Here is a 22,443-nt window from a genome sequence, read left to right on the forward strand (position 1 = left end):
ATGCTTAGACATTTACATCACGACACATTAGAAGACAAATGTAAACTGACAGTCAAATGTTTAGACACACATACATACATACTACTATTATTAATCTTTTGAATACCAAAACAAAAGTCCAAATGTTTGACTGATGGTGTGCATGTGTAGACACCTTTTACTCAAGAATATTTCTCAGGGTTGACTGATAATATCAGAGATCCGTACAGTATGTACACATTATATGGAGTAAGTTGTCCTGATTAAACCAGCCTTTAAAATGCATATTAAAAGCTTTTCATCAAAATGTAATTAGTTAAAACATTTATGAAACAAAATTGCACTTTTGAGTCAAAATCCATGTGTTGTTTTGTATGTAGACAGGACAGACAGTTCACATCATTTAGTATTTATCTACTTGTTTTCCATGTGATTCAGAGATGTCAAACTCTTCTAGAGGTCCAGCGGTCCGAGCGTCTGCGTCTCGAGCAGTCGGCTCATCAGCAGGTTCTTCAGACACACTCTCTGGATCTCCAGGTGAGGAAGATGAGGATGGGTGTGGTCTGTTGATGATGATGTCATCAGAGCAGGGATTTCAGGAAAGCCGTGAGTGGGCAGATGAGTTTTGAGGGTTTAAGACTGGGTCTGTTCTCATCTGTCCAGGTGTGTTCATGTTCAAATCCAAAAAAGCAAAAAACGACAAAAAGAAAAATTATTTTTGAATGTACGTGGAATAATTGTAAAGATAAATATATTCTGTTCTGAGCACAAAGAGCGTGTTGGCCAGTGGTGTTCATCATCATCATTATACATTTCTGTTTCGATTTTAATCAAATGAACCCAATGTTTTCAAACCAGTACGACTTGATTTTTTCTGTCAAACAGAACAGGAGATGTTAGAAACGGACAGCCTGTGGCTTCTGAAGATTTCTTTATAAATCGTCAAGTTTAACTTAGATTATCTCAACACTGCCTGACAAATAACTGACATCCTATTGCCTGAAGACAAAAACAACAAGACTTTAATAAAGCTTCGCTGAAGGTTTCAACAGAAACTCTATGTTTTGAGTTTGTTTTCTTAGCGTGTGTATGTTCTCTAAACAGGTTGTGTTGTTTTTGTGTCTCAGACTCTCTCTTGACGGTCCGTTCCATCGATCTTCTGAAGTCCAGAGATGGGCTGAACCGCCGAGAGCATCGCACGGACGCTTTCATTCATGACAAACTGATCGTCCGCAGAGGTCAAACCTTTCAGATGTTGATCGACCTCTCGCGACCTTTTAACCCTAAAACTGACCGTCTTCACCTGGAACTCAGGTTAGGTCAGTGAGAAAAACATTCCCTCTGTTCCAGTTTAGTGTGCTGGTATTTTGTTATCCGAATGAAAGAAAAACACATACGAGATCTCTTTAATGTCTCAAAAAATTAAAAGTTTCAGTTTTCTCCTGAGAAAAAGACTCAGAAACTCCGTCTGTTGGGTTTCTGTGCAGAAGTGTTGTTGAATAGTTTTTCTGTATAGACCTGTCATCTATAACACGTTGACAAAGCAAGCGCTGGGAAATAAGAGTATTGTGATGTTTTTGTTGTATGTTTTGTGAAGTCACACATTGTTTGAATGGTAAATCCATTTCGTTACAATGAGAGAAGAAGGTTATTGAAAAAAGAAGATTAATCTAATTCTCAAACATTTCAACGGTTAATTCAATTATCAGTGAAACTGTGTTTATTCAGACGGAGAATGTATTAATCATTCATTCCTGCGTCTCATGAGTCATGTAACGCTTGGATCAATGCCAGACTCATTGTTATGACATATAATCCAAGATTGTCTGCCCCTCCTAAACCTTTCTTATCTTAACACTAATCGTAAAATTAAAGTGGAGTCAATGACATATGATTTCATGAAAACCATTAAGATGAAATACCCAAGGTAAGCTTACGAGGAAATACCCAACATAAATAAATTCATGGCTGTTTCATTTAATTCATGTAAAGTTACGTCTTTATTGGGGAAGGAACTGATAGTTTAGGCAATGTGACTTTGTGAGTTTTTGTCTCTATTAGCGAAGCTGCATAAACTACATATCAGGCATTAAATGTAACATCTCATCTCTGAGATGTTACATTTAATGTAAGATTTGATGCTAAGATTTAACCGTTGTGCATGAATTGCTCTCATGTTAAATATAAGTGTATTAATAAAGCAAGTGAGCAGGGACGTGCACAGGGGGGTTGCTCAGGTTGCCCTGGCAACTGCCCATATGCCCTTCTCGACTCAGGTTGCCCTTCCGAGGTGAAAAAAAAAAAATCGTACAATGGATGCACAATTTCACGTAGGCCTAGATAAAAAAACAACGCAAAGCCTCATTCACTTCCATATTCGGGCACCGAAAATGAAAGTCAGTAGGGGAAGGGCAAACTCTGTTAACATGGCTGGAGCGCTGCATGCGAGCGGCACCTGGGCTGAGCCTGCATGAGCGGTCCTAGAAGGAGAGTGTCGCGGTTGTCGGGTGAGACGACTCAACGTTGTCAGAAAAGGTGAGTTTGTGATGTATAACAAACGAACGAACATCATCATCCAGTTTTATGGAATTAATTAAAATCTTCATAAATCCAGGCTGAGGTGCCACGTTTAGCCTAAATAATGAGACAGATATACGCCACTCTACCCGTGTCCACTGCAACGGTAGAACGTTCCTTTTCAAAGCTGAAGCTGGTCAAATCAAGGCTCAGAAATCAGTGTGGTCAAGAGCGGCTGTCTGACCTCCTCCTGCTGGCCATAGAGAAGGACATAGGAATCGACAAGAAAGAAGTTCTGAAGATTTTTGTTGAAATGGCCCCTAATAGGTGGCTTCTCATTTGAAGTGACTTGATAGGATATTGATAAGGATATTAATGTAGGGATTTTCATGACTCAAGTCATGTTTTTCTGTTTTATTAGTAGTAGTTAAGGTGATTGAGTGCTGTATTTCAGTGTTTTACTTTGTGTATATATATTTTAATAAAGACCCTGTTTTTCTCAGTCCTTCATGTAGGCCGTGAGTTTTGTGTCAGTTTTTTGGGGATTTGCCCTTTTTTCTGGTCAGAGCAACTGCCCCTCAAAATTCCTGTGCACGTCACTGCAAGTGAGTATAAAAAATGTGTGCATGCTGTCGTTTCTGTTGCGTCCCCCCTCAGAGGCTCTGCTGCAGGAACAGTCCTGCACGCAATTCTCTAAACAGCCACAAGATGGCCGAGTTTATCGGTGAATCCGACATTAGAAAACAGATATCCGATGATGGGAAATAAGAGTGTTTTCACGACGCGTCATCAATCCGGAAATCGGCTATGTTGGAGGCATCTCGTTTCTATTGTCCTGTTCGTGTTCATTTTACTTAGTTTGCTGGTATGCTATATGCCCTGTTGTCTTGCCTCGTGAGTAACCTGTCTTGTTGAAGTGATTCCCTACCCGGTTTAGATTTATACCCTGTCGTGTTGCTGTGTTATTTAGTTAAGTCCTTGTTGTGTTTAGTTTATCTAGCATCTTGTTCTCCCTGTTTTTTGCCCCCACGTGGGAAGTCTTTTGTTTCTTGTTTATATATTATTATGAAGCCCTGTCCTTGTTACCCCATCGTGGGCTATTATTCTTCGTTTAATAAATCTTGTTTAACCCCTTCCCCGCCTGCCTGCACTTGGGTTCTTCCCCATCAGATTCTTGACATTTTCTACTATTAACTTCACCCACGAGTCAGCAGTATTTAACGTTACTGTATGTAGTTTAAATCTATTGTACTTGGATGAAGACACACACATTCACTGTCACACGCTTATTCGCACCAATTGCGCATAAATAACACGCGCTGTGCATTATCGTATAATAAGGACGCCAAATTGCGATTTTGCGTGCATAAATACGCCTTTTTTGCGTGCATATGATACGCCAATTAGCGCGATTGCATATTAAACAGCAATTTGTCTCATTACCCTGTCCCCTAACCCAAACCTTAAACCTATAGCGTCCATGCATATTATAACCTCTACCCTAACCCAAACCCTAAACCTAACCTTATTATTTTAATTATTTCAGTGTTTCTGCTTCATGTACGTTTTAAAATGGCTGCTCTCCACCCAGGTACAATCAAACATTGGCGTATCATATGCACGCAAAATCGCAATTTGGCGTACGTATTAGACGATAATGCAAAAGCGTGTTATTTATACGCAATTGGGTGCGTTCAGGTTGTTAAGAGACACCCGATATGATCACAATGGCCATATGCTGTAACTTCTCATATAAAGACTGACGACCCGATTTACTAAATTTCTCATTCCAGCGTAGTGTACTACTTAATTTGTTCACCAATCTGAAGTCCTACCCCTAAACTTTATCCTCATAGAAAACTGTTGAGAGCTTTTTATTTAAAAAAACTCCCATCATTTATCACAAACATGCATACGGTGACAATCTGGACTTGCAGCAAAGCTCTTTATTTTCAGTCATTTCCAAAGAGGAATCATTTTTTATTCACCGATATCTGCGATATCCATTAGGTTCAATAGCAGTGTTTACGTGCAATGCCTCCAACATGGCCGATTTCTGGATTGGTGGGTTAGGGTTAGAAAACACGTTGTGTAAACACTCTATTGATTAAATATCGGGAAAACGATGTATCAGTTGATCTGTAGTAAATACTGCAGCAATTTATAATGTAGTAAACCATGGTAAACTGTTACAAGTACTGTAGCTCACTTCAATATTTGCTGTAGCAAAGCATGGTAAATGGTTGTAAAGCCTGCAGTATACTTTAATATATAGTATAGTAAACTGTAGTAAATACTGCAGCACACATCCATATTTACTGCAGTCAGTGGTAATAAATACAGCATCGTACTTCAATATTTACAATAGCAAACTGTTGTGAACTGCAGCAAACCATTGTAAATAATAGGGATGTAACAATATCATATGATCGATATCGTGTTATCGCAAACGCAAAATTGTCTCAATATTAGCGTGGTCACATGACCGTATGAAACGATAGGTCTTCAAGGCCTAACATAGAGAATAATAGATATTACCTTTCTTAAGGTCCAACTGGTGCATTTATTTCATAAAAGGGATTTTTAGGTCATTGACACATCTCATACTATACCTCAAACTCTAATGTTGTGTTCCCACCGAACGCGAATGAAGCGTTAAGCGATAGATTTACATGTTAAGTCAACGCAAGACGCCATAGACCTCCTTGCGGTGCGATTCGCTCAAATTGAGCGTTTCGGGCGTTTGACCCGTGAGTTAAAAAATCGGAACTTTGGCGAAAATTCGCGCTGCGTTAACCAATCAGGAGCTTGCTCTAGTTGTGAGCGGAGGCAGAAATCCGAAATAGGAGGAAAAAATAATTGTCGCTGTTTGTGGACGCTCGGAGCTGTACGATTCATTTTCGTACTTCTACAAAAACAAGAATAAAAAGGATCTTGCTTGGAAGAAAGTGAGTGAGGAGGTCGGAGAAACAGGTAAGTTGTAAAAACGCTCTTTACTCAATTTGAGCAATATTTATATATATATATATATAAACCGCTTGAATATTTATATATATATAAATATATACATATTGAGACTACAAGGTAGATAAAGCCGGCAAATCGAGCTTATTCGCCATATTTTACATCTTCTTTCCCGCTAATAAAATAAACATTGTTTAAAAACTGATATATTTTTCCCCCAAAATGCAATAAATCCATGACAGTTTTTCATATTGAAACTGTTGAAAATACACAACAAAGTGAGTTAATTGACATATTACAGCCTATGAACTCAATACAGACATGAGAGAATAACACGGCGGATATCGCATTTTGCGTGAAATTGAGTGACTTTTTAATACCGACCTGATACAATAGAGATTTGGTCGGAAACTCGTTTTTATATAAAATGGCTTTTAACTTTATCGCGCTCTGGAACCAAACTCTTCATATGTTTGTGTAGGTTCTCAACCATTAATTACTGGTAATCATACAGAATATCAAATGATCTGCTGACCGGAAACAGATGGATAGGCGCTCTGCAGGTTGAATACAGCGCCTAAAGTTGGTGTCCATTAGGGAAATCCTCCCACCGACAACAGTTCATCAAATTGGGACCGGCTCAGACGGAAGTACCGCTTGAAGCGGCCGTCATCCAGGCGCAGCTTCTGGAGGAGTTGGTGAAACTCGACAAGCTGGGTACGCCTCCGATCTGATGGACCCAGACATGCCGCCGAACGAGTCTATGCCGTTTTTCAGCTTTCCATAATAGTGCAGCTACCCTCTCAACAAAATCCATGTCAGCCATTTTGTAAAGAGAATGAAGCCGCCGGGCAGGAGCCCCGCCCATTGCGAATGATGCGAATTTGACGCGCGAATGAAGCAAGCACAATTTATTCGCGAAAATCGCGTCTGGAGTAAACAACAGTTATGATTAGAGGCTAAATAAAATAGGATGCTTATGGCACGCTTACAACTCGTCATTTGAAAAATCACCGAGGTATTACAGACGACAACGAGATGTTAATACCGTCACATCCTAGTAAAGGCATACTTCGAAATTTACAACAGTAAAAACCATGGCAAGCGGAAGTAAATACTGCAGTATAATTTAATATCTACTATAGTAAACTGTAGTAAATACTGCAGCATACGTCAATATTTACTACAGTAAACAGCGGCAAACCATAGCAAACACCACAATATATTTTAATATTTAATATAGCAAATAGGTGGTGGTTAAAGTGGTAGGCTGCAGTAAATACTATAGTATACTGCTGTATTTACTATGGTTAGGGTTAGCGAATACAGTAGGATATTTAAATATTTAGTGTACTTCAATATTTACTATAGTTAACCTGTAGTATATTAGTTGCATTTTGTAAATGTATACCACAGCATTCTGTAACTCTGGTGAATTTATGTAGTAAACATTGTGGTATACGGGGTAAGGCCCCGTTTACACTGCAGGATTTAAAGCTCAATTTTGATTAGTTGCCTATATCCGATTTTTTAACTGGCAGTGTAAACGTGGCCTTAAGGGGGTCGCACACTGGATGCGGAAGCACAGCGTCGCGTCTAGGAGAACTCTGCTATTTGGTTTTCTGAATTAATGCACTGTTTTTCTGTTATTCCCAAACATAAAAATACATCTTGCAACTTATGGTGAAGTCAGTGTGTACATTAAAGATCATTTCAGTCAAAGAACATCAAATTTTATGTTCAATTAAGCGTGGCGCGTTGTTTCGCTGCAGAACTCAGAACAACGTCCTGATTTGTAGCATAGCGGCGCCGACAGGTGTGGAATGGGGGCGCCGGTGTGTCTACACTCATAGAAAACAATATGTTCATTTTTACAAACAATGTAACAATAGCAGGACGCGGCGCTGCATCCGCTGTGTTTTGACGTTCACATCAGCTTGATTAAATCAGAACCGAGGTAATCTCTAACCCTCACATCTTTGTGCATTGTTTTGTTTATGACACAGATTACATGTTCACGAGTGTTCGAGGGATTCGCATCATGGTTTGGTTAGTGGATGATCTGGAAGACGGCCGATGGGAGATGAAGATCGTGGAGCAGAAAGACACAAAGATCAGATTGTCAGTCAATACTCCAGCCAGCGCTTCTATTGGCCAGTATAAAGTCTCTGTGGTGACGTATTCACGGAAGGGCGGGATGTTATTTCCATACGCTCAGAATAATGAGTTCTACATGCTGTTTAACCCCTGGTGTGAAGGTACAAAGACACAAAGAAATAAAACTCATTTATCTTTATGAACTGCATGAACATGACACTGTATGTTTAAATCTCTCTCAGATGATCCGGTGTATTTAGATAATGAAGCTGAGAGGAGAGAATTTGTTCTGAATAACATGGGAAGAATTTACTACGGTACCGAGCTGCAAATCGGAACCAGAACCTGGAACTTTGCTCAGGTGAGAACTGAAACTATCATTATACAGCGAGTGGAGCTCTTTTTTTAATTTTATTTCAAGTCCACAACAACATTTGAAGAGTTTATTTCCCAAATGAGAAAAAAATCATGTTTTTTTATTGTGCTTTCCAATTAATATCAATCAAACTGCAGTTGGTTTGTCTTAATTTGAGCTATAATACCAAAAAAGAACAGCTTACTAACACAACAAAAACTTGATAACATAATAAAAAACATGAACATCTCATTTTGGAAACAAACTATTCATTTGAAAACCCAATAAAATATTCTAGTGTTTGGCATAACAAGATGTGTACTTGCTATAAAATGAACCAAACACGTTTAGGCTAGTTGATTTTAGTCTGTTTTGGCTTATTGTAATGGATGTTTTGTTTGATTGTATATACATCTATCTTGGAAGATTATTATTGTAATACGATTCATTAAAAGGAAGGAAGGAGGCGGGAACCAGCAAACATTTAAACATTTAATAACAGAAATAATAAAAGCCGGCGGCCCCCAACGGACGACCCCCGGCGAACAAAAAGAATTCAAAACACAAGAACATAAATATAAACTTAACATAAGTTCGGGCCCGGTCCTCTCTCTTCGACGGTCCGGTCGCTCGTTCCTTTTATATGCTCCCTATCTCCTACATGATTCGAGGCCGGTGTGCGCACAGCTGGCGCTAATTCACAATTACTCACCGGACTCGAACCACGGTCTCGCCCCGCCTACTCTACTACATACCCCCATCACCCCTCACAGGCCGGGGGGTACCCCCGCGACTGTGCAAGCTCCCTCCCCTCCCTCGGGGGGGGGGTGGGGTGTGGGGTATGCAGCGACGAGTCGAGACAACGGAGACGGGAGCCCTCGGAGCGACCGGAAAGAGAGAGGGGAGAGAGGAAAAAAAATTATAGTCCAGTTCCCTGACATGCTGCCGCTCGTTCCTCAACCAGCCGGAGTACTCTTTCGCGGTGCCTTGCGGTGGCCCTGGGGCTTCGGTGGACGGCTCGTCTGTCCGCCCCCTGGCGGCCAGCGGTGGCTCCTCCTTAATCTTGGAGTCGGGGCAGGTTCCCCGTCCTCTGCTCCTCCCCCTCGGGCGGACGGACGCAGGCTCCGGCCTCTGGCAGGCGGTGGCCGCACTCGGCACTTCCCGCCCCCTGCTTCTCCCCCTCGGGGGACGGACGCAGGCTCCGGCCTCTGGCGGACGGCGGCAACTCCCCCGCTCCCGCTTGGACGAAAGCCACCCCACCTCAACCCAGGGGCACGGCAGCAAAGGTCGCCGTTCCACCGAAGCTTTGACGGTGGCCGCACTGTGCACTTCCGTTTCCCCAGAGCCACCGCTTCAGGCAGCCACTGGCGGACGCCCTTGGTCCGCGCTGCCCGAACTCTCCGGCACCGCGAGGCCACTCGGCGGTAAGGACTCTCCGACAGCATGTCTCTCCTTCCTCCCAGGTTTCGGCACCAATGTAATACGATTCATTAAAAGGAAGGAAGGAGGCGGGAACCGGCAAACATTTAAACATTTAATAACAGAAATAATAAAAGCCTGCGGCCCCTCACGGACGACCGCCGGCGAACAAAAAGAATTCAAAACTCAAGAACATAAATATAAACTTAACATAAGTTCGGGCCCGGTCCTCTCTCTTCGACGGTCCGGTCGCTCGTTCCTTTTATATGCTCCCTATCTCCTACGTGACTCGAACCACGGTCTCGCCCAGCCTACTCTACTACAATTATTATTGTAATAAAAGATTTAAAATAATTTCTTCAAAGAAGTCTAAACAAAATCTAAACGTAACCACAACATTACACTTTAAACCGAAGCACGCAAAATATACAGAATTTATATAAAATTTTATATACTTTAATTATTTTTAGTAAAAATCAGAAACTATCATTTGATTAGATATGTGGAGATATAGAGAGACTAATGGGTTCAGTCAGTGCATCATCTGGACCCAAACATCTATTTTTCCTTTGAAGGCTATGCATTTTCTGACTACATAAACTTTTTTTGTCAGTTTGAAGAGGATGTTCTTGAAGCTTCTCTGTTGGTGTTGGAGAGATCGCGAGTCTCTGTGACGGCGTGGGGTGATCCGGTGATCGTGTGCAGAGTTATATCAGCTCTCGTGAGTTTTATTCATGCACAGGCCACACACTTCAATCTAATCTAAAGCAATTTATGAATAGATTTGTTTTAGTATCACTATAAGCAGAATACAATGTTAAATCATTTTCATCACTTCTCTGTGATAGGTTAACTCTAATGATGACCAGGGTATACTGGAAGGTAATTGGTCAGAGAGTTTTGAGGGCGGGACTGCGCCGACAGCCTGGAGCGGCAGTGGAGACATTCTCAGACAATACTACAAGAGTTCAGGAACGCCTGTGAAATTCGCTCAATGCTGGGTCTACGCTGGAGTCACAAACTCAGGTGAGAGCATGTTAACAGTTGTTTAGCAACCATACAGAACACCTTAGCAACAGGTCATCAAATACTAAAGAAATTGATAACTTTTACAATAATGTGGAAATTCGCTAGTTGCACAAGATGGGTCCAGTGAGTTTGAGGATGCCAAAGACGGCCGATAAATTTCCAGTCGTGTAACACTGTGGGAAAAGGAGGATTTTTGGCCAGCAAATATGTGTGTTTTTTAGATAAAAAATAATGAAGTAATATATAAGCGATATGATAGATCATCTTTACATTGGTGAGAACGTTGTAAAGTCAAAACAACTCGATAGTTTTATGCAACTCTGGGGTCGCGAAAACTCAACGGTGCCATTTTGTGCAACTAGCCCATTGTCAGTCAGGATCAAATCACAACTTCAATGTTCACTGTCACTGTATATTTCTAATGTATTTCTCTTTGCCCGTTTCTCTCTGTCAGTGTTGAGATGTTTGGGAATTCCTACCCGCTGTGTGACAAACTTTAGCTCCGCCCATGACACAGACTCCTCCATGACAACAGATATTTACATCGATGACAAACTGGAGGTCATTAAAGAACGTACGAACGATTCTGTCTGGTACGAGAAACACAACCATCCCCTCAAGAATGATCACAAGTTCGCCTTGCAGCTAATGGACAGATAAGTATGCGTGTTTGGAGTGCTGTCCCGGGGCGAGAGTAAAAAACAGGCTCCAGGTGTGTAGTTAGGGTTGTGGAGGGATGTTACAAAACGTCAGAGAGAAAGGAGGTGAGGTGTTTTGACTACTTATAGGCTGTTAGGATGATGGCTGTGATTGTTAATCGAAAGCCAGCCGAGTTCATTATCTGGACATGCTCCTCCAGAACCTTGTTAATAAAACATAATTTCTCGAGTTCACCTTGCACCTAATGAACTGGGATGTATAGGTATGAGTGTTTGACGTGCTGTCCCGGAGCGAGGGCTCCGAGCTAGGGAATCCTCCTCGAACTTCAAGCACCTCCCCCTTGACCTGGGAGAGGGCCCCGGGCCTGGTGTGTTCCCGGACCCGGATCATACCCCCCCAAAATTCAATTGATGCTGGACAGCATATCCCCCTAAACTTGCTGGCTTGAGTTGGCGAGAGGCTGGCCCTGCTTGGAGTGGGGCCTTCGTTGCGGACTCTTATAGGAGCGAGTGTGTCTGTTTCACCGAGGAAGGAAGATAAGGCTCTGGTGGAGCGGTCACTACTGCGGTAGTGTGGAGTATAGATAGGGCTCCTGGGGAGCAGCACTTCAGCAGCAGTGAGGTTTGAAGGTCAGGGCTTCTGTGGGAGAAAAGGAAGTAGAAGCTGCAGTGGCCTCAGAAAAGAGGACTGGTCCCCTGTGCTGCGCCGATACTTGCTTCTGTAGAAGTGGAATTTGTTTCAGCAGAGTACGGGAAAAAGCACAGTCCCCTGCGAGGGTGATCACTGCCACGATACTAGCTTCTGGGGGGGAAAGGATCTGCTGTGGCAGAGTTAGGGAAGAAGCACGGGCCCCTGTCGGTCGCTGCGGCGATAATGGCTTTGGGGGGCTAAATGGGGTCTGCTGCGGCAGAGCTAGAGATGGAAGAATGGGCCCCTGCCTGGGCAGTCGCTGCGGTGATACTGGGTTTGTAGAAGTGGCGTTTTAATGGTTAGAGCACGAGTTGGAAGCCTGGGCCCCTGCTTGGGCAATCGCTGCGGTGATATTGGCTTCTGAAGACGTGGTGCCTGCTGCTGCAGAGCACAAGATGGAAGCATGGGCCCTGCGGGGGTGGTCGCTGTGGCGATACTGGCTTCTTGAAAGTTGGTGTCTGCTGCGGCAGATCATGAGATGGAAGCACGGGCCCTGCGGGGGCGGCCACTGTGGCGATACTGTCTTCTTGAGGAGTGAAATCCGCTGCAGTGGAGTGGCAGTTTTGAAATATGGGTGAAGGCTGGCACTAGATAATTTGGGCGCTGAGGATTCTTAGATGCTGGAGTGGTAGACTTCTGGCCGTCGGAGATGCGGGTAGGCTGAGAGAGTTGGGTATGATTGGATGAGAAACTGTAGATGTAGTGTCCTCTTTTCGTTTGATCGGTCTTGCTGAGCATTATGAAATAGGAGATCGATTCAGTGTCTACAATTGAATGGTCTTTTAGGGTAAAAACTGGAAGTAGTGTTGAGTTCCGAGTAGCTTCAACTGTAGGTGTCGAGGAAGTGGGTAGGTTGAGAAGGTTGGCTATGGTTGGATGGGTTACTGTATATTAAATATGTAGATGTAGTGTCCTCCTAACATTTAAACGGTCATGCTATGCTTGATGGCGGTTGAAGTTAATGGGGGCAAGGAAAAGTTCCTCGGAAGCTCTGAGCTGGAAAGCAGCTGACGGCCTGGAGGTGGAAAACCTTGCCTTGGTCCGGAGTTGGAAGGCCCTGACTTGGCTCGAGAAGATCAGGAAGCCTGGTTCGGCTCATCTGCAGCTTTCAGCTATGAAGTGGGGCCTCTGTTTGCAGGGAGATGTGGTGGCTGTACAGCTCGGCCTTGCTCATCCGCCTGCTGAGGTTGACGTCCTGATCGATCAAAGCTCCCGATGGTACACTTCCCAATGGCTGGGAGCGCCCAATCATTAATGTAAATGACTCCAGGGTGATTTATTTTCTGGGCTCTGGGCAGGGCTCTTCAATGACTTTGATGAGTATCAATGTCTGAGGGCCAGCTATTGCTGGGGAGGGTGAGCCATATATGAGTTTGTGAATTTTGTATTCATTGTATTGTATACCCTTTAATGGAGCTGGCTGGAGGTAATAAGTGGTGCTAAGGAGCTATGGTCCAGAGCAAGGGTGTTTGGTGGGTTATCGTCGGAGCTGGATATGCCAGCGTGAGAAGCACGGGAGGTTGGGCAAGAGCAAATGGAATGTCTGTAAGGGAGGCAGCTGGGGCCTGCGGCGCAATTGGAGGCAGCCTCACGCTAGAGTTTGACGGAGGGGCAGCAGGCCATGGGCAGGGCAGGGGATTAAAGAAGGAGGAATGTAGGTGGCCGCCGGAGCCGAGGACGGAGGCAGCCTCACACTTAGGTCGGCTCCTTGGCAAGAGCAAAGGAGGAGGGATGGAAGGGCTAAGGAAAGGTCTGTGCCGCTGACGGAGGCATGCTTGGGACGCTGAGGTGGCTTGTGACTGTGTGGGCCAACATGGCACTGAGATGGATACAGTGATGGGCTTGGAAGGGTGGAGAAGCGTTCGGGGTCTAGCAGTGGCGAAGTCTGGGGTGCCCAGTGTCGGGCTTGCCCAATGGCCTGCCGCTGCAGCCTGACAACCGTGGGCCTTTTCTCACGAGGGCAGGAGCAGGGGTTTGATAAGGAAGTGGTTGTGATCAAATGTAGTCGGAACCTGAAACTGAAAATCTGGGGACTTGTTTGCTTTCTGGACAGGGACCGCCCAAGACCACATATGACTGGCAGGTATGCAACGATGTTTAGTTTTTGCATGGAAATGTTTTTGAGGCATAGTAACATAGAACACACAAGGTCTGTTTTAAAAAGTTTAAAACTCACCGAACGGTACGGACACAGAGGAAGAGCACCATGCTGGCCAACGATATCTCAAGCTTGAGTGCAGCCGTGTCAAGCGGGGTGACAGAGGATAAAGCTAAATGTATTTTTCGAGTAGAGAGATTGTACTCACCCACCTTCTTGCGTAACCGCGTGTTTGGAGGTTAAAAAAAAAGTTTATAAATGATAAATAGTAAAGTATCTGTAATGAGGCATGGAATTCTGGTTGATTAGAGCAAATTGATTCCCTTGATGAGTGGACAGCCATTGAAATGTTAATGTATTGGCGCATATGTTTTCAGAGTTTAGTTCTCATTTAGGAATAGTTTAATTAAAAGCAAAAATAACCGTGTAAAGCCAGCATGCTGATGTTTTTTGGGTGTGCGTCTATGAGCAACAATGTTGCAAACGTCCGAGAGAATGGAGGGGCTTGACTACTTATAGGCTGTTAGGATGATAGCTGTGATTGTATATCGAAAGCCAGTCGAGTTAATTATCTGCACGTGCTCCTCCCGATCCTTGTTTGAATTATAAAACATTCATAAAATAGTACTTCATTGTCCCAAAAAAAGACAGCGGGTTGCGCCCAATTCTAGATCTGCGTACCTTGAACAAGCACCTGCACAAGCTGCCGTTCAGGATTTTCACGCAGAGGCGCCTCCTGGCATCTATCAGATGTCTGGCTTGGTTCATGGCAAAGGACCTGAAAGACGCTTACTTTCATGTCTGGATTCTCCCTCGTCATCACCCATTCCTACGGTTCGCTTTCGAGGGTAAGGCATATAAGTACAGAGTCCTCCCTTTTCGGCCTGTCCCTGTCCCCGAGAGTCTTTACGAAGATTATGGAAGCCACCCTCACTCCCCTCAGGGAGAGAGGTGGTGCGGGTACTAAGCTATCTTGACGACTGGCTTATCCTGGCACACTCTCGAGATCTGTTATGTACACACAGGTACCTAGTGCTACGGCACCTAGATCGATTGGGACTACAGGTCAACCGAGGAAAGAGCAAGCTCTCCCCTGTGCAGATCATCCTCTTTCTTGGTATGGAACTCAACTCTGTCACCATGACAGCGCGTCTGACTACAGAGCACGCTCAGTCAAAGTTGAACTACCTGAAACATTTCAAGCAGTCAGCGGTTCCCCTGAAACAATTTCAGAGGCTCCTGGGACACATGGCATCCTCGGCAGGGATGATACCCCATCGGGTTGATGCACATGAGACCGCTCCAACACTGGCTACAAAGTCAAGTTCCCTGGAGAGCGTGGCTCACAGGCAGCAGGTGTATGGTCATTATGCCTCTCTGCCGACGCACCCTAACACCTTGGTTACGGACAGGGCTCCCTCTCGGGCACGTTACGAGCCGCGTCGCGGTGACAACTGACGCCTCCCTGCAGGGTTGGGGTGTAGTGTGCATGCATAGGCATGCAGTGTTTGGGCGTTGCACGGGCCCCTGACCGGTGCTGGCATATTAATTGCCTAGAGTTGTTGGCTGTGCTCTAGCGCACAGCTAGCCGCAGGACAAGCGGAAGTATGCCTTCCCCCAGTGAGCCTCATTGCACAGACCCTGTGCAAGGTCAGGGAAGGGGAGCAACAAGTGTTACTAGTTCCACCGTAGCGGCCAAACCGGACTTGGTTCTCGTAGCTAATGCTTCTGACAACAACTCCCCCCTGTCCGATCCCCCTGAGGAAGGACCTGCTTTCTCAGGGGAAAGGCAGGTTGTTGCATTCCAGGCTAGACCTCTGTAACCTCCATGTCTGGCCCTTGGACGTGACGAGGAGATCCTGAGTGGCCTACCCCCGGCGGGGGTTGAGACCATCACTCAGGCTTGGGCCAACTACCTTCTGCTAATACTGCGCATCAATGCTGAGTCGTCTACGTAATGCATTTTAGAGCCGAGAGGTGGTGGCAATCTATAACTCTAATGTATAATAAAGTCCGCCTTTTCTACACGTTCTCTCTCTCTTCACAGGAACTTTCATGTATGGAATGAGTCCTGGATGACTCGTCCAGATCTCCCGGTTGGTCATGGGGGGTGGCAGGTGCTCGACTCCACCCCTCAAGAGCCCAGTCAGGGTTCCTACCGCTGTGGTCCAACCTCTGTCACCGCCGTCCGTAACGGACAGGTCAACCTGAAGTACGACACACCGTTTGTGTTTGCTGAAGTGAGTTGTCATCTTTACATCAAATCTCTGTTTCTCAACTATATAAAGTTTCATATATAGAATCAGTGATAATTAAATGATTTGTTATTTGCGTCTGGATAAATTAATTGGTGTGTTTCAGGTGAACAGTGATAAAATCTTCTGGCAGAGGAAACCTGATGGGAGTTTCTCTCAAGTCCACAGTGAGAAGAATTCCATCGGTCAGCAAATCAGCACTAAAGCTGTGGGCTCAGACATGCGTATCGAGATCACACACCTCTACAAACACCCAGAGGGTAATAAAACATCCACAAATTCTCTTTATCTGCATTGTTTTTAATATTTCATGTTTGATCGGACTCTTCAGACTGGAACATTATTTTTAAAAATCATGTCAAACAATAAACACTGACATATAAATGTAACTTATACACTTACATCATCTTTCAGGTTCAGAGGAGGAGCGTATGGCTGTAGAGGCGGCCAGTCGTTGCGGCTCGAAACCGATGATGTATCCCCTCTCCTCGGCCAATGACGTGGCAGTTGAAATCATTATGGAGGGGGCGGGGCCTCGTATGGGCGGTGATGCCAAACTGAGTCTGATCGTGAAGAACAGAAGTTCAGTTCAGCGCAGCACAAAACTTCTGTGTGAGGTGCTGGTCATGTATTACACTGGAGTTCTGAAAGCATCGCTGAAGAAAGAACGTGTTCCTGTCATCCTCAAACCTCAAGAGAGTGAGGATCCGTTGACTTAAACACACACTTTATCAGATTGAGAATGAAGTGTTATTTGTGTCATATGTTCTGTTGTGTTCTTCAGTCAAATCTATTCCCTGGATCCTGCAGTATGGAGAGTATATGAATCATCTGGTGGATCAGGGAGCTCTGATGCTCACCGTCACCGGACGAGTCAATCAAACCAAACAGATTCTGGCCACTCAGTTCAACTTCAGACTGCGAACACCAGATCTCACCATCACTGTGAGTCAAATACAATCATTCATCATCTGCGTCTGACGGAGAAAATCTCTTCTAATGAGTTTATTGTGTTTGTTGACTTGTGTTGATGGAGTGTTTGTGTTTGTTGTGTTTTCTAGCCTGTAGGAGAAGCTGTGATGGGTAAAGAGCTGACGGTCAAGATCTCATTTCAGAATCCACTGCAGCAGGTGTTGAAGAACGTTCTGTTCAGGATCGAGGGATTGGGAATGCAGAGCGTCAGAAAGATCCTCTATGGGTGAGAGCAGGTTTATTCTGTGATAGATGGGTTCAGTAGGATGTTCATGGCTGTATTATTCAAATGTTTATGTGTTTGTCAGTGATGTGGAGAAGCTGGGGACAGTGACACTGACGGAGAAGTTTGTCCTTGTGTTCTCCGGCCCTCAGAAGCTTCTGGCATCGATGGACTGCCGTCAGCTCACTCAGGTGCACGGAGTCGCTGATATTGTGGTGAAACGACAGTAAAACAGAAACTTTATTTCATCTCTGTTTGCTCTGAAGGACAGTAAACACACTAAAGGACAAAACACACATACACGTTTATTTGTGCTGAGAAGAATGACATTTGTTTGTCAACAATAAAGATCTCATACAGTTAATAACACTTACAGTCTGTCTGTTTTTTTACATAAGTGTCAACTTATAAACAGTGTTGGGGAGTAGCTAACTACAAGTAGCGACGCTACTAACTTAACTACATTTTTCTGTAGCTTGACGGTAGTTAAGTTACTTTTAAAACAGTGTAGCTTTTCCGGTAGTTAAATACTTTTACAAGCAGGTAGCGGTGTAGCGTGCCCAAACGCTACTCGCTACATTCCATTGCGACGAACTTTAAAGCAATAAGTAGTGCAGCGCACTGAGCACATGCGTCGTCACCTTACTTACTACTGAAAATGTTTGCATTACTGCCAGCTAGTGTCCTGTGACGCATCTCGCGGCTTACGCACAGTATTCAGATCGCGTCTGATGATTACGTTAATGTGCCGAAGTAAACTCGACACACACACATCCATCCAGGATGGAGCAAGGCATGTCGACTGAATTTCAGAATCGGAAGATGTATAATGTTTCTATAGCCTTCTAAAGTGGAAAACTGTATTTCTCCAAAACGCTACAGTAAAACAATCCATAAGGTGTGCATATATTGCGGGACGGCCCCAACTGAAACCCACCATCCGTTTTTTCTACTTATTAAAAATAGGTTATTGACAAGAGACACGGATCCTCTACATTTAAATAAAGCTTTAAAAGCAGCATTCCTGGAATTTACGGTAAACCACTCAATATCTGCGCATCCAAATCTAAACGGCGGCTGGCTTGACCCTCAGTGATTAATTGCCCATGGCCTTATTTGTCCAAGTTCATGTCTCTTAAAGATGCAAACAGTAATGGTTACACGTTTTTATGTATTCTTTTCAAAACTAAAAATTAAAAGTCTGCATCAAAGACTTTAAGCACAAATTTAAGGAAACACATGCAGGTGAGTTATTTGGCCCAACATTTGTTCTTTTTGTTGTTTTAATAATTCACATTGTCTACATTTTGCAAACTTGAGATAAATTTGAGTTTAACTTTAACTTGCGTACTGTGTAGTTTACAAAATAAAACAACACTGAAATCATAACTGTATTGTATTACATTGTTTTCTTAAAATATTTTTCGTTTACAATGAATCAGTTATTCTTTATATACAATGACACTCTAAAATCAAAGTAGTTTCAATGTAGCTAGCTACTTTTTTATAGTAACTTGTAGTGTAGCTAACTGCTTTTTCAAATGTGTAGCTAAGCTGTAACTTAACTACTTTTATTGATGAGTAGCTTGTAGCTTATCTAACTACAGTTTCAAAGTAGCTTCCCCAACACTGCTTATAAATCATTCTTTAATGTCCATAACAAAACACATAACAGTAAATAATGTATATTTAAAATAAAATAAACTTCCAGCCACACATTCCAAATATTATAATATATTTAAAGACATCAGGTGTTTTCGAAACTTTTTTCAAAATTGTTCAGCATGATTTGCATTTATATTTTTTCAACGTTAAATAAATTTTTCACTTTTAATAGAAAATTCTCACATTTGTAGAAACTGAACAAGTTATTTTTATCCTTTTTGTGAGATTGACAAGTGTGGTGTGAACAGAGCTGTATAAAGATTCATGTAATCGTCTTTTGTGTTTCATGAATAAAACATCACATTTAAGTGGAATGACATGAGGGTGAGTGATGATGTCATTTTTAGTCAACTATTACTTTAATCTTTTCAGATTCTTAGTGGACTGTTTATTCATTCAATCTCACATTCATCCAGTCAATGATTTACTCGTTCATTCATTCACGCACAGGTAAGATGATCAGAGGCTTTGAGTTTTTACCTCATCATTATTACATGGGCAGAAGTATGGATAGAGAGTTTCAGTGAAGGATTGACCAGTGAATGAGTAGATATGAGAGCTGGAGTCCATATCATAAAAAGAGACCAAACCCTCCTCATAATCCACAAACACACCCACCTTCTGTGGACTCACACTCAGAGACAGAGAGACGAGAGGACTATCACAAGATGAGTATTTATTCTCATTCCTCAGCAACACAGTCCAGTATGCATTCACTGGTTTCAGTCTGATCCGTCCCTTTCTGTTAATAGATTCTCTGACCACTCCTAAATCCCATGCAGTCTTTCCACTGACCTGAACCTCAAAATAGAATCTCCCTGATGAGAATCCCTCTTTTCCCAGAACACATGAACATTTATCAAATCTCTCAGGATTATCTGGAAGCTCTTGCTTTATGTCTCCATGTCTCACTTGTTTTCTATCATCAGACAGAATCAGATATGGTGAAGCTGTATCAGGATCTAGAGTCACATCCACTGAGAGAGATCAGAGAATATCAATCAGATCTTCAAAATATAAACATGTTGATGTGTGAGATATTTAATACAGAGTGTAAATAAACATGTAAATGTAAATATTATGTGTGATTAAAGTGTTTATGGGTGAACATCACACACTGTACCTGCAAACTGCTGTTTCGTCATCAACACTGTCAACACACATGACAAATACACATAAAGTCTACTCGTTGGACAAAAATGTGTTCAGTCAACTTAAAACTTAGAAAAACACTTCTACACTTCACAAAAGTTCTAACTAGAGTCTGTTGCGTTAAATCTAAATGTTTACTGAGATCAGAGACTAGCAAACACTAACAAATGTGAATCTATAACTCACATGTTTGATTGAGTTTGTGATCCAGAGTCTGTTTGAGTTGAGTCAGAGGTGTCACAGTGTTCAGACTGTAAGAAGTATCAACACTGATGTCAGAGCAGTTCTTCATGTTGACAGGTGTGCACAGAGATGAAGAAATCTACATGAGAAGAGATAAATCCATCATCAGATGAAGTGAAGTGTCATGATGATGTTTTGTGATTGATGAAGAGTGACCTGTATGAGATGAAAATGATCTTCAGTGTTTGACATGATCTGCTGCAGCTCAATGTTTCTCTTCTTCAGTTCACTGATGTCCTGCTCCAGATCTTTCATCACATCTTCAGCGTGTTTCTCTGCTCCTTCCTGTTTCTCCTCCATCATCTTCAGTACATCACACTGACATCTCTCAATGGAGCGGATGAGATCTCTGAACATCTCCACACTGTCTGCTTTCCCTTGATCTGTCTTTCTCTGACACATCATACATCACAGCTACTGGATATATTTCTATATTTATATTTCAGTTATGTTTCCACTCACCTTCATCAGCTCTACTGAGTGTTTGATGTCTTGAATCTTCTTGATTCTGTCCTGAATCATCAGCTGCACGTCTGTCTGTGTCTTTACCAGCTGAGTCTAGAGAGAGAGAAAATCACGTGTCATCACATCTGTTCCATCTCATGACAGAAAGAAGAAATGGTTGAAAGTATTTCTTGCCTTCCTCTGTCTGCTCTCCTCCTCTATAGAGACAGTGTTGTGAGTCTTGTGATCTCCTTCAGTACAGAACACACAAACACACGTGTGATCATCTCGACAGAAGAGCTCCAGAGGTCTCTCGTGTTTCTGACATATATAATCATCCAGATTGATCACAGGATTGATCAGTGTGTGTTTCTTCAGACGCTGGACTCTCGTGTGAGGCTCCAGATGAGTTTGACAGTAAGAGCTCTGACACATCAGACACGTCTTCAGAGCTTTTTTCTTCTCAGTACAGATGTCACAGAAAACATCAGGTTTATCATCATGAATCTTTTCTTTAAAGTGCTGAACGACGTCTCTGAGTGTGGTGTTGATCTTCAGATCAGGTCTCTTCATGAAGGTTTCTTTACAGAATGGACAGACGCACTTTGTGTTTTTCCAGCATTTGTTCAGGCAGTTTTTGCAGAAGTTGTGTCCACACGGAGTGGTGACTGGATCATTGAACACATCCAGACACATAGAACACTGAAGCTCTTCATCTAGTGGACCACTAGAGGACGCTATGACTGAAAACACAAATTGTGTCATGTAATATCTATAGTCAAGCAACAGCAGGGACTTTAAATTGAATGTTAAATATGGTTTCTGTACTACTGGGTTGCTTATCATCTCCCTCCTGATAATATATTTTGCCTTAAAATCGTTTATATTTGATAGGATTCAGCGTCCACTCATTTTTATTGTTATAATCTGAAAGCATTAACAAGCTATTGATGCAAAGAAAATTATTGCGAAAGTTATTGCATGTGTAGTAGTGAATGTGTAGAATAATATTAGTAGACTACGCGAGTAAATGTATTCCTCTAAATAATACTTTAATATAGTAATACGGTCCTTTTGTTTACCAGAGGAGTTCTTTAAGTATTCAGGTAAATCAGCACAAGGAGAACAGCTCAACAGAGAGCACATTCTTACTACAAACCAGTCTAACCTGTGGGTTAACATAAAAAAATCAAGATTGAAAACACTCTGATGCTCATGATCAATATTCAGTTAGATTCTTATTTCTCATCTAAGAAAGTATGTAGAGAATATTTTATTCTATTCATAAAGACTATCAATTAAACCACAAAATAGATCTCACCACAAACTGAAACAATATAGTTTATATAAGCTTTTTTTCATTGACTGTGTTCGTTTTATCTGTAGTTCAGTTTCTATGGCCTTTAGGTTGTGTAACACCATCAAATTTTCACTTTACATTTTTCTCAGACAATATTTCAGGATAAACTAAACCAGCTGACAGTTCTTACGTGAGTGAATATCAGCAGTGTTCAGTAGTCTCAGAGAATCCAAATAATTATTCTGATGTTTGAAGAATTTTAACTCACCAGAAGTCATAGTCACGGCCACCGCCTACCTGTACATTCATGCATATGCATTCCTGAGGTTCCATTAACCAATCAGCACTCTTAAACATTTTGCATCCTACATGGTCTCATTC

The 22,443-nt window shown here is 42.7% G+C and overlaps 2 protein-coding genes across 2 annotated transcripts; one reads left to right on the forward strand and one right to left on the reverse strand.

Annotated features, from left to right (window-relative positions):
* Nucleotides 1-419: 419 nt before the first annotated feature.
* tgm1l4 (transglutaminase 1 like 4) lies at nt 420-17,627 on the forward strand. The gene is made up of 13 exons (XM_056732365.1): nt 420-516; nt 1,107-1,298; nt 7,467-7,718; nt 7,800-7,918; nt 9,945-10,052; nt 10,180-10,357; nt 10,815-10,953; nt 15,856-16,048; nt 16,170-16,323; nt 16,478-16,762; nt 16,848-17,008; nt 17,125-17,261; nt 17,344-17,627. The coding sequence occupies exons 1-13, from the start codon at nt 420-422 to the stop codon at nt 17,486-17,488; spliced, it is 2,160 nt and encodes a 719-aa protein (XP_056588343.1). The 3' UTR covers nt 17,489-17,627.
* A 1,511-nt stretch (nt 17,628-19,138) lies between these two features.
* Nucleotides 19,139-21,458, reverse strand: LOC130408898 (E3 ubiquitin-protein ligase TRIM39-like). The gene is made up of 6 exons (XM_056732389.1): nt 20,958-21,458; nt 20,781-20,876; nt 20,475-20,711; nt 20,262-20,397; nt 20,047-20,073; nt 19,139-19,900 (listed from the first exon to the last, which is right to left on the reverse strand). The coding sequence occupies exons 1-6, from the start codon at nt 21,456-21,458 to the stop codon at nt 19,383-19,385; spliced, it is 1,515 nt and encodes a 504-aa protein (XP_056588367.1). The 3' UTR covers nt 19,139-19,382.
* Nucleotides 21,459-22,443: the final 985 nt, after the last annotated feature.

This window comes from Triplophysa dalaica, chromosome 20 (genome assembly GCF_015846415.1).
Source record: "Triplophysa dalaica isolate WHDGS20190420 chromosome 20, ASM1584641v1, whole genome shotgun sequence".
NCBI lineage: Eukaryota > Metazoa > Chordata > Actinopteri > Cypriniformes > Nemacheilidae > Triplophysa > Triplophysa dalaica.

What these genes read in the sequence shown, in the direction of transcription:
- tgm1l4 (XM_056732365.1), top strand. Translation starts at nt 420, where the DNA reads ATGTCAAACTCTTCTAGAGGTCCAGCGGTCCGAGCGTCTGCGTCTCGA. An exon ending in GTTTAACCCCTGGTGTGAAG is followed by an intron (nt 7,719 to 7,799) that starts GTACAAAGACAC and finishes AATCTCTCTCAG; the next exon opens with ATGATCCGGTGTATTTAGAT. An exon ending in CCTCTACAAACACCCAGAGG is followed by an intron (nt 16,324 to 16,477) that starts GTAATAAAACAT and finishes ATCATCTTTCAG; the next exon opens with GTTCAGAGGAGGAGCGTATG.
- LOC130408898 (XM_056732389.1), bottom strand. Translation starts at nt 21,458, where the DNA reads ATGTGTCTGGATGTGTTCAATGATCCAGTCACCACTCCGTGTGGACAC. An exon ending in TCACAAACTCAATCAAACAT is followed by an intron (nt 20,074 to 20,261) that starts GTGAGTTATAGA and finishes GTGTGTTGACAG; the next exon opens with TGTTGATGACGAAACAGCAG. An exon ending in GACGAAACAGCAGTTTGCAG is followed by an intron (nt 19,901 to 20,046) that starts GTACAGTGTGTG and finishes GATCTCTCTCAG; the next exon opens with TGGATGTGACTCTAGATCCT.